The sequence below is a fragment of the Mus musculus genome, chromosome 13 (assembly GCF_000001635.26).
Source record: "Mus musculus strain C57BL/6J chromosome 13, GRCm38.p6 C57BL/6J".
NCBI classification, from domain to species: domain Eukaryota; kingdom Metazoa; phylum Chordata; class Mammalia; order Rodentia; family Muridae; genus Mus; species Mus musculus.
The window spans coordinates 95,107,324-95,120,038 of NC_000079.6; the positions used below are offsets into that span (position 1 = coordinate 95,107,324).

Genomic DNA, 12,715 nt, shown 5'->3' on the forward strand with positions numbered 1-12,715 from the left:
TCTGATGCTCATTTTGGGACAGAATAATGAAGTTTAAAATATCTACTTTAAATCTAAACTACATGTAATAAAATCTGTGTGAATTTTAATGACTCTTTTATGAGCAATACTCTGGAGGGGCGGGGGGGCCATCTTTAAGTTTTAGGATGAGTCCAGCTGACATCTTTAAACTCAATGAAATTTAAACATGCAGAAATAGAAAGGCGGGATGCATCTTTAGGAAGAAGCTACAGTCCAGGGTCAGTGCTAGGAGCCAAAGCTGTCTAAAGAAATTAATTTAGAGCAGATGGGGTGGGGGGATTTACCAAGCACCTTAGGTGGAGGAAGGTACCTGCACACGGCTTCTGCATCAAAGTTCCGGCTCTGCCTGTGATCGATCACAATAATTTCATGATGCTTGTCCAGAAAGCACTCGAGGGCCGACTCTGGAGTGCGAGCGATGTTGCATCTGTAGCCAGCTCTGTCACAGGCCCACCAGAAGCCATCACTCTGGCTATCTTCCTTTGCGAAGATTAGCAGAACCTGAAATAGAGAGTAGAGCACTTGAACCGAAACCCACACCCTCAGAACCACATTGAAACCACTGGCTACACTGGCTAAACATGGCTCTTGATGAAAGCTGTCTGGGTTCATTTCAAATCTAGCTCCTCCAATAATTCCTGGGATCTCCAAAGAAACGATGCCAACTTCCTGGCCTGGCTGGGATGTAGCTGGGAGGACAGAGAGTGGAATACAGGTAGGTGCTCAGTCATTCTAGTAAGGGGTGGGTGTTGCTGGCTGTGGTTGGAGGTTTTTCTTCAGTTAGGCCTTTTTTTAGGCGAGGGAAAGAGCAAAATGACTGCCAGGATAACTAACGTGGGTTACGAAGGTTACATGATGATTTGCAAATGTGCACATCTGGTTCAGTGCAAACAGTATTTGCTTCCAAGTCCCGGGAGACTCGATGCACTCAGCACTAGAACAGCTGTAAAGACACAGGAACTTCAGAGAACTTACAACAACCTGAGAGATTACTGTAAACATCCAAGCTCTTGCCAACATGGGAAAAGGCTGAACGTGAGCTGTGACGCTGGCAGAGCTGAACTGAGGACCATCTGCCTCATCATTGCTGGGCTCAGGAACCCAGAGTCTCTGGAAGTTAGGAAGCTAGGCAAGTCTCACCATTACTTGAACCTGTTCAGGGCTGGCCTGTTTCCCACCATGTTCCTGTGCCCAGCAGAAGGCTGGTGCTCCCAAGCTGCCCAGTAAAACCTTGATGAGTGAGACAGTGACTACTTGTAGGGTTTTATAAGAATTATAAGAAGACTATTTCTGCTTTGTTTTTGAGAAAGGGTCTTGCTGTGAGGCTCCTGTTAGCCTTGGATTCGCAGCCCCCAAGCCTGCCAAGTAACTGGGATTAGAAAGCAAAGGGTTTTATTATTCTCATAGTAGGAGTGAGACAACCCCCAGCAATATGGCACCATGCAAAAGCATCATAATCAAAGACTTTGCTAAGGCATTTAATATCCTCCAGCATTCAACTCCGGTTTAAATAATTAGGGATAGAATAGTAGTCTCTCAGCATGAAAGGATTTTTAAAGCAACACCATAGGTCATGGTAAAACACCCAAAGTGTTTCTGTTGTAATCAGAACAGAAACAAGCTAAAGTGCCCAACTGCTACCATTAGGTTTGAAAAATGTCTTATTATTTGAACATTAGAAACCCATAGGGAAGTAGACACAAGAATATAATGAATCTCACCCACCCATCAATCAGTTTTGGCAATCGTCAACTGCTGGCCAATATGGGCTTGCTCTAGCCCAGTGGTTCTCAAGCTTCCTAATGTTGTGACCCCTTAATACAGCTCCTTATGTTGTGGTGACCCCCAACCTTAAAATTATTTTGTTGCTACGTCATAATTGTAATTTTGTTACTGTTATGAATAGTAGTGAGAAGAGTCTGATATGCAAGGCCTGTGGTGGTTAAGACTCTAGTCCACGTCTTGTGTGTGTGTTCGGCAAATCCACCTAACATATCCAATCCACACACATCTGTTAAACAGAAAGAGTCATTCATGTAAGTATACAACTACATTACTATTTGGTACCTAAGCTCCCCTAATAATCCCTGAATAATATCAGCAATATCCAATTATACACACCACTCATCTTACACTCCCAATCATTTTCTGTTTTCTCAAATATCATGCTTCCAGAAGCAGAATTATATATATATATATATATATATATATATATATATATATATATATATGCATAATTTTAACATTTTTTCAGCCCATGGTTTCAAACCATCTGCTGGAAAACACAGGCCAGCTCTATTTTCTCCTTCGAGCCTGGGTCTATCCTTCCTCAGTCTGGGATGCTCTTAGGTCTCTAGGTCCTGCTAGAAAGAGGCAGGAGGTAGCTCTCCTGAGAGAGGTGAAGGGCACCTCCTTGTGGGCTGTAACAGAACAAAACCTTCAGACCAAAGTGTTGCTACAGCAAAGATAATGAGGGAGGCCAGGTAGGAGCTTGTTTGTGTAAAAAGTCATTAGCCTCTTACTCAAGACAACTGTGATATTACAACGAGAAACAGCAGAAGCTAAGAGCCAGAAGCTGACGGAATCTACTCTAATTTGTTTGGTTATGTGATGGGTTTATAAACAAAAATCTCAACAATTTCCTCTTGGTCATTATTGCCCCAAATTGACTAGTACAATAAAAATCACAAGTCTCCCCTCTCCTACTGGGCTGTGCTACAGATCCCAAACAACCCCATTCGTTTCATATATTTTTACATAAGACTGGAGTGCCTCACTTTAAAAAACATTAACAAGAGGCATCATTCTACAAACTTTTCCTGAACACTTAAATGCTTGATAATTTAAAAAAAAAAAATCACTTAGTGTGTGTTGTTGGACAAAATAAAAACTCCTTGTTGGAAAAATATAAACTTGTTTGCCATGGTAAGTAGTAAATAATAGGATATTCACACTGAGTAATGATAGTTGGAAAGTTAACAACTGATAAATTCCATCTAAAAGGAGACTTCAGAATGGGTGCCAACACATGGAGGAGGTAGGTGGTCAAGAAAGGAGTTGGTGTCTGGAAGGAAAGCTCTCAGAGAGAGTTCTGTAAGCCCCTAAGATAGCAGCTCTCAACCTTCCTAACGCTGTGACCCTTCAATCCAGTTTCTCATGTTGTGCTGACCCCCCAACAATGAAATTATGTCTAGGCCAATTTACAGACAAAAAAAAATTAGGCATAAGACTGCTTTAAACCATAGGACTGTATTAACCATGCTATGACAGCCAGTTTTGGCTATCAACTGGGCTACATCTGGAATCAACTAAACCCACTCAGCTGGGCATACCTGGAAGCGACCATATGAGCTGGAAAGGCCAACCTTAAATCTGGACCACACCCACTGATGGCAGCCTACGTAAGTGACATGGAAGAAAGAAGCATTGCTTTTAGCCTGCTTGCCCTCATTGTTGCTGGCAAGTTCATCTATTCTGACGCTGAAACATTCCATTGATAGTATTAGAACCCACTTCTCAGAGATTCCAGTGTAGACTGAAGACCAGCAGCTCTCTAGGGTTTCCTGGGAGACCCCACTCCTGATTGGAACTGCTGAGATATTCAGTCTCAAAGACTAAACAACTATTGAGTCCTTGGCTTTTCTATCAGGAGACAGCCGTGGTTGGACTACTCAGACCACACAGCCTGTAAGCTGCTCTAATAAGTTCCCCATACATGTCATCATGACTTGCTATTGACCAGTCCAATAGAACTCAGGACTACTCTTTCCTATTGGACCATTGCTACAGATTATAACCAATCTAATTCATTTCACAAGCCTGGAATGTTTTTTCCACTCTTTGAAAAAATAGCAAGAGGCATTACTCCACAAATATTTTCTGAACACCAACCATGTACTATATACAAATATGTATACATATATTAATATGCATGTGTAAAGTAGTTTTTCTTTTCATTCTATCAGTTCTGTTCCTTTAGAGAACTCTGATACACATGCCTTTCTCATGTTTTGACATCTGAGTTTTGACATTGGGGAGACAAATCTCTCAGAGTTAATGAATTCCTTGAGATGAGAAATGACTGCTCAGGTGCTCAACACATGTGTGCGCATGTGCATGCATACACACAGAGACATAACACACACACACACACACACACACACACACACACAGACACTTTGCAAGCCTTCTGTAGATTCTGTAAAAAATTGAACCCCTCTCTCTTCCTCCCTCCCTGTGTATGTGTGTGTGTGTGCGCACATGCACATGTGCATGCATTTGGAATACTGGGAACTGAACTCAGGAACACATATATACTATACTATGTGAGCACTGGTCTTGTTGATTACCCTTGAATTTATAGTCTGGAGCTGCAAGCAGTTGAGGTTTGGTCTTTTGTTGTATATTGTAATGCTAAGTGTGGACCCCCCAAGACCTGGTCAACCCAGCGATGAGACAGTCTGCATGTAGACTCAAGAGAAGCTATGTGACCTTGCTCCCAAGTTATTTCTGATTGGTAAATAAAGATGCCGACAGCCAATGGCTGGGCAGAAGCAAATTTAGGATTCCTAGGTTTGGGATTGAAGGAGTGGAGGAGAAGAACATGAAGTAGGAAGAGAGTCACAATGGGTTACGAGTCAAGAAAACATGGCCCCAAGGGCTGGCCAATTGGAGTTAAGAGCAGCCCAAATGAATCATAGTAAGTAACTCAGGGTTATCTATAGGAAAGTAGACTCTAATAGCTTCGAGGGTAGATATCTGCCCAGCTTTTGTGCTGAATAAGGCTCATTGTAAATATAAAGGTTGTGCTCGTCTTTTATCCAGGAACTGAATCATAAGGAGGGGTAGAAACCCTAGATTGGGAGTAAAATTTTCTACACCATAGTAAGTGAACATCACCTTTCCACACTGTCCTCTGCCAAGCTGGGTTCTGTCCAGATAAGAACACACTTATAGAAGTCTCTTTCCCATGGTAGAATCAGATCATTAAACAAGGAAAGAACAGTCTGAATACACATAGGTTTCTGTCTTACACTCGCCATCTTCCTATCTTAGCCTACAAGCTAGCTGGGATTATGGCCTACACCACCAGACCCAGCTATACTAATATATTTCTTACTTGCTTACTTTTCGGTATAAAGGCTGCTGTCATTGCAAATTTTAAAACATAAACATAGCCCAAAACAGCTTTAAATATTTATAGATCATGGCCATTTGTGGATATTTATGGACCATCAACAAATGCAAATCTCATACAATGATTCTACAAAATATACTTCTTAGAATTCATTATTTAAGGCATATGATTGAATTTGTTTTGAAGTGGGAAGGGCAAAATGACCCTCCCACTTACCCTAAACATAATAGTCTATATTCACTTGAAGAATACTTATTTGGTGACTTATTATGCAAAGTGTTTAAGGAGTAGTATGAACGAGAGGCTAGCCGCTGCTCCCCAGACCCTGGCGGGAGAGACAGGGGCAGATGATAATCATCAGAACACTCACAAGTGGTGACCACAGACAGAGCAAGTGCACGGATCCAGACCCAAGAGAAGCAGCAGAGGGGATAAGTTAGGTGGTAGCAATCTTACTGCTGTGGTCTCTGCTGCCTGAGAAGACCTGGGCTGACCTCTTTCATTCTGGCCATGTTGGGTTCTGCCAAGTAAGAGCACAACTACAGGCATCCTCTTCATATAAATGGCCAAAGAACTCCGTGCATAAACATTGTGGCCTTCAAAGGTTTCTGTCAAAACCCTGTGAGGTTTAGCTTGTTGGTAGTAAATGTATAGACAACTGCAGGAAGACTATTTGTCCAGCACGCTGTAGTTGAGAACATTAAAAACACCAAGGTGTGATGTGCTGTCTTCTTCTCAAAGCTTTCCAAGGGCAGCTGAACAGTGTTGGCCACAGACATCTGACACGGAGGTGACATCTTTTCTAAACCTTGACAAATTGTCCTCTATATTGCCAGTATCACAGCATTCCTGGAAAACCTTTAATTCATGTGACATGTTTGGCTGGCCTCACTTCCTCTGTGGTGCTACCCCCACCCCCAGCATCAATATATTGTATTCATACTGGGTTATGTGTCCAGCAACAATGCTCTCCTCGGGCAGCAATGTCTTCTCTAATTCTGTTTTTATTTGAGCAACATGTCACAGCACCGTCTCTTTTTGTTTATTGCTTTGTGCTTGTTGGTTCGTTGCTCCGTCAATGATCTACTTTGTATTCAGTTGTGTGGTTTTATCATGGAAACACAGGAGGCAACACAACAGCACACTTTGCTGTCAGTGCTTCGTCTGAGTGACAGATGGACAGGAACCGACAACAGAGGTTTTGAAAGAGTGGCACATGATGCTTGATTTGTGAGCTGAAGAGCTACTGGTGAGGCCTATATAGTTATATATACCTTATATAATGATTCACAGTGAAGACACCCAGTAACTGTGCTCTGAGGTAATGGGGTAGGGCTAAAGGTATTTAACGTCTGTTGACATGGCACACACTGGGGTGGGTACCTGCACTGCTTTTCAATGTAACTGCAAAGACCTTATCGGTCGCCAGGCAAACAACTGCTCTAGTTCTCATGGAACTTTGCCAAAATCTTCTTACAATCATAAACGTTCATTTGTTGTTTACCCTAAGCCAGAACAACGTGATAAGGGCTGAGCCAGGGCTGGGAGAGAGCTGCTGGGAGAGGCTAGAGGGGCTGTGAATGGCAGTATCAGCAGCTGAGGCCACAGGCTACAGGGGACCCCAGGGTAGCAAGGGACTCTGGGGATCACACATGCCATTACAGTCCCTAGGCCAGGATGAGTGACTGCTCCAAGCAGTGTGGCAGAAGCCCATGCCTTCCTACCCTGCTTCAGCAACCTTTTGTGCCAGCCCATGGCACTTTGCCTTTCCTGAGAATCCCGGCCACAACCCTGAGAAAAAACTCAGAAGTATCCTTGTAAGGCTACCAATGGTCTCTTTCTGATAATGAAACTATTTTCTCTGAGGAAAAGATCTAAACAAAACTAGCTTGTCCCTGACCTGAAGAAGGTGGTGCTAGTGTTATGATTTGTGTTCTTTCCTTTTTCCATTGTGTATGTGCATGCATGTATGTGTGTATGTATGTGCATATGCATGTGTATGTGTGTGTGTGTATGTTTATATATATATATACACATGCATATGTGTATATATGTGCATGTGTGCTCATGTATGTGTGTGTAGACATGCATAGTGAGTGCATGTGTGTACATGTGTGTGTGCACTTGCATGTGTGTGTTCTTACATGCCCAAGCATGGTGTTAGGAATCATCTCTCTTCCACTATATTCACTGAGGCAGGGTCTCTCAATCAATCCCAGAGTTCACCAATACAGCTAGTGTCACAAGCCAGCCTGCTATGGGGGTTCCCAGTTTCTGTCTCTGACTGGAACTACAGGTAAGCCCATTCAGCTTTTCTTCATGCTTGCATGGCAAATACTTTAACCACTGAACTATCTTATCAGCCCCTGGTTTGTGCTTTCTTAACACAGGTTAGTCCATGTGTCTTTAAATAGACTCTCAACATCTATACTGGAAACCCAGCTTTTAGTATAGTTTCTTGGATTGTAAGGCACCTCTAGGTAGCAAGGGACATCGGGACATCGGAAACCTATCAACATACATAGATCACATAAGATATACCCAGAGGACACTAATCAATTAGCTAATTTGATTTGAGGGGGAGCCAATCAAAGGTCAGGGTGGATACTGCCCTGGGACTTACTATAAGGATTCCTAGAAAAGTGATGCAGGGGAGCTGGAGTTTGAAGGGAGTTTCCTTTGGGCCAGCCATTATATCCAGAGTACTTGAAACACTCTCTTACCTAACAGCCCTTCTGCAATTCTTTGACTGTTGCCACTGATATTTTACCTGGATGATGGGTAAAAGACATATTCACAGTTATTCAAATACCAAGGTGTAAACTGAGGTTTTCCTAGGTAGAAGGCAGGACTGGAGAGTGACAGGAGGGGCAGATAGGAAGGATGGCAGCACTTCACTGTGTCTCATTGCTATGTGGCAGTCAGCCATGAGGACATGTGCTTTCTGACATATAGAGCCCATCATAAGCCTGGCATGGTGGCTCATGTTTGCAATCCCAGCACTTCTGAGGCTGGGCTAATCTAGGCTGCACAGTAGATTTCAGGCTAGCCTAGGCTACAGAGACACTGTCTCAAAAAAAAAAAAAAAAAAAAAACTCCAGCAACACTCTACTCAATGATAACTTGGTCAAGGAAGAATTAAAGAAATTAAAGACTTTAGAATTTAATGAAAATGAAGACACGTCGTACCAAAACTTATGGGACACAATGAAAGTAGTGGTAAGAGGAAAACTCATAGCTCTGAGTGCCTTCAAAAAGAAACTAGAGCCCGGCGGTGGTGGCACATGCCTTTAATCCCAGCACTTGGGAGGCAGAGGCAGGCAGATTTCTGGGTTCGAGGCTAGCCTGGTCTACAAAGTGAGTTCCAGGACAGCCAGGGCTACACAGAGAAACCCTGTTTTGGGAAAAAAAGAAAAAAGAAAAAGAAAAAGAAAAAAAGAAAGAAAGAAAGAAAGAAACTGAAGAGAGCATACACTAGCAGCCTGACAGCACATCTGAAAGCTCTAGAACAAAAAGAAACAAATTCACCCAAGAGAATAGATGGCAGAAAATAATTAAACTCAGGGCTGAAATCAACCAAATAGAAACAAAAATAACCATACAAAGAATCAACAAAACCAGGAGCTGGTTCTTTGAGAAAATCAACAAGATAGATAAACCCTTAGCCAGACTAAGCAGAGGGCACAAAGACATTATCCAAATTAACAAAATCAGAAATGAAAAGGGAGACATAACAACGAAATATATCTTAAAGTAATTATTCTGTTTGTTGAATATTAACAGTTGAAAATATTAAGATCATGTTCTACAAAAATAAACCCAAAATTTAATGGCTCTAGAAAAATGTATTCCTATATAAACAGAGAAGAGTACTTTTTAAGGAAACTGCCTTGCTAGGAAAAGGTTAGGCCCTTGCTATGGGGATTTAGTTCAAGCTCATTGGCAAGTCCAGGCTCTAAGCAGAGAGAGGCACATAGATTCTACACACTGGGGAAATAAGCTGCTCCAGGCATTGATAGAGAAGAGACAGCTTGCTTTCCAGACAGTGCCACACTGATATGAATTTACTGCTTCATAATAATCCCGCTACGTTTTATTTTCTAGCCAAGATTGAAAACGACAACTTTGTTGGTAAGTCGCATCCACTCACGGGGGAGAGATGTATTGCACAGCTCAGTGTGGTCTTCTAGCTCATTCTGCCCTCCCTGTGCTCCTAGCAGCATTGTGTGGATTGTCTCAGCCTCACATCTACATGCCAGTTCATCCTGGTGAACTCGGAAATGCTCTCCCAAAGCAAGCACATAGGAAATACTCTTTTTTTTTCTTTCTTTCTTTACTCAGTTTAGAACCCAAACTCAGCAGATATACTCTTATCTCGCCATTTCCTTGAAAGCTTGTCTGATGCATCTGACGAATATTCTTGACATTGTAGTGAAGCCGCAGAATAGATATTTCCCTACAAGGGGTGTGGCAAAACCAAAATCAGAGCCCTGGGACGTAGCTTTGTGTTTCTGAGACAGTTACAGAATCAGTAGCAGACTCAGGATCCATGACCAGCTAGCCACACCTCTGCAGCCCAGACTTTGAACCTCTGGTGTGTGGCCAGAGAGCATCCTGCCATCTCTCGACCCGGTGCATCGAGTCTTGTACATAGTAGAGATTCAGAGTCTTAATCTTTTATATGGTTTTAAGGCTTTAAAAATAACTTTTATGTCTCTCCCTCAGTCGGAGAGACTTGTGTGTGCGCGCGCGCATGCATGTGTTTATATGTGTGTGTTAGGAAGTGTGAACAGGAAAGGCAGAGGTCAGTGTTTGAGTATCTTCTTCAATTCAGCTCCCCTTAATTTTTTAAATCAGTATTTATTTGTTTATTTATTTATTTATTTATTTGTTTAGTGTGTGTGTGTGTTCACACACACCTGTATGTACCATGACTCTCTTGACAGTCAGAGGATAACCACTGAGAGTTAATTCTCTCTTCTCTGTATGTGTTCTGAGACTCAAGCTCTGGCTTGTCAGCCTTGGCAGCAGGCATTGCTACCGACTGACCGTCTGACTAGCCCTCTCCAGCTTTGTTTATTTATGTTTTTTAGAAAAGGTGCTTCCCTGAACCTAAAGCTCTGTAGTTCTGTTAGACTGGAATTCCGATAAGCTCCAGCATTCTTCTGTCTACCCCACTTACGCTGGGATGTTGTTAGGCATACGTCACCATGCTTCTGCTGGGATGTTAGGCATACATCACCATGCTCAGCTTTGTGTGTGGGTCCTGGGGATCGGAGCACAGGTCCCCATACATGTGAAGCAAGCACTTTGCTGAGGGAGTGATGTGCACAGCTAGATCCTGTATACGCTCTTGCCTATGTGCATCTCTGACTATCCTGGGTATGCAGCTGCAGGGATAACATTCCAGTCCTTTCTCTGAACCATGAGTTCATACTACATGTTTTATTATATTTGAAAGACTAAGTACTAATCAAGGTGTGATGGTTCATATTACACTCAGCCCAGGGAGTGGCACTATTAGAAGGTGTGGCCCTGTTGAGTAGGTGTGGCCTTTTTGGAGTAGGCATGAGTGTGGGCTTTAAGATCCTCATCCTAGCTGCCTGGAAGTCCGAATTTTGCTAGCAGCCTTCAGATGAAGATGTAGAACTCCCACCTCCTCCTGTACCATGCCTGCGTGGATGCTGCCATGCTCCCACCTTGATGATAATGGACTGAACCTCTGAACCTGTAAGCCAGCCCCAATTAAATGTTATCCTTTATAAGACTTATCCTGGTCCTGGTGTCTGCTCACAGACTTAAAACAAAAACTAAGACACAAGGATATTTTTGTTTCATTTTAAGTATATCAAATACAATCAATTCAAAATTCTAGACCACTGTTTTCAGTTCTGGAGAAGCAGCTATAAAATAGTAGCTTAATGTTGCAAAGGATATATCATATTGGAAAGGACAGAAATACAATGTAGCTTTGAGATGTTGTGACAAAATTTGACTGCTTAGCATGTGTAACATATGTACGCCTGCATTGCATAATGTAAAATCTTATCAGAATGAAAACTTCAGCTCATCAAAAGCCAGTTATGAAAATGAAGGAAAGAGCCACCAACCAGGATAAATTTTTTTTAAATGTTGAAGAATTTGTAACAATTACATATAAAGAATTTCTTTTGGTTCTGGGAAGGTGGATCAGTGGGTAAAGTGCTTTTAAAAATATAGATGCCTTGAGGTTGCATCCTCAGCGCCCATGTAGAAGCTAGTCTCTATAGCTCAGGTCTACAGCTCCGGGGCTGGGTGGCAGGGAGGAGCGCATCTCCCACTCAGTGTAGACAAACTGGTGAGCTATATCCTAGAGCATAATGTGGAGACTGGCAGAGGAAGACACCTGACATACACATGCAGAAGCACAAGTATGTCCACCCACACACATGTGCACACATGCTTACACCACACACACACACACACACACACACACACACATACACACACACACACACACACACTTCTTTGGCACAATGTCTTTGAAAAATTAACACAGTCTAAAAAATGAATAGAAGATTTAACCAAATAACTGAAATAAATATTTCAGTATTTAACCAAATATTAAAATAGCCAAAAAGCAAATGAAAAATGTTTTCATTGGTCATAGAGAAACATAAATCTCAACTACAGTTGTCTAAGTACCTCATCCACTAAGGCAGCTGAGTTAAAGACACCCAGCAGTGCTCTGGGAATAACTGAAGTCTCCCATGCCTTGTAAAAATGTAAAATGATGCAACTTTGTTAAGGTGTGGAAATACCTTTACAAAGCCAGTTGTTTTTCTCAGTGCTGATAACCCAGGGTCATATCTGCTCAGCCAGTGTTCTGCTGCTGAGCTCCATTTCCAATCTGGGGGCAAAGCAGGAGGAAACACGAAGCATGTCTTGTTCTTGAATGTGTTAGGCAGATTTTAAAATTGCAGATTTGAAAAGGAAGACTGATCATATGATTTTACGCATTAAAAATCCCAAGGACCCCATAAAAAGGAAAGACCGTATGGGAGCTGGCATGATGGTTCAGCAGCTAAGGGGGATTGCCGCTAAGTTTGATCCCTGGAACCCACACAGCGGGAAACTCCTAAAGTTGTCCCCTAGCCTCCATATGCAACACCATGACACCTGCAGACTCTCCGGTCAAATAAATAAATATTTTAAGAGGATTGTATGAGCTCATACAGAAGTTCAGCAAGGCTGTGGGAATTGAGACTCCCAAGACCACCTTCAAAACGAAGAATCAAGTTGGTGACAGTGGCTCACTTCACAATTTTAAAATTTCTCTTAAAGAGTGTGTGTCTGAGTGTGGGTGTGTGCATGTGGATAGAGAACCTGCAGAGGCCTGAGCCATTGCACCACGGCCCTGCAGCTGGAGTTATGCATACTTGTGAGCTGCCCAGCATGGGTGCTGGGAACTGAACTCTGGGTCCACCACAAGGAGCCGATGAACCGTCTCTCAGCCCCCTGGTTGGTGGCCAGTGTTTGTCAAAGGTACCAAGACAATGCAGCAGCAAACTGCTGAGT

General features: G+C 42.6%; 1 protein-coding gene across 20 annotated transcripts in view; it reads right to left on the reverse strand.

The window, feature by feature from the left end:
* The window catches only part of Pde8b (phosphodiesterase 8B), a 226,297-nt gene that overhangs the window by 83,219 nt on the left and 130,363 nt on the right, over positions 1 to 12,715 (reverse strand). For 17 of the 20 annotated variants that reach the window (NM_001346782.1, NM_172263.2, NM_001170669.1 and 14 more), the window contains one exon: positions 332 to 522. In NM_001346782.1, the coding sequence (NP_001333711.1) occupies positions 332 to 522 (191 nt within the window). Of the gene's footprint in view, positions 1 to 312; positions 523 to 12,715 lie in introns of all 20 variants that reach the window. The other 3 variants (XM_030247236.1, XM_030247235.1, XM_011244650.3) reach the window with 1 other exon arrangement.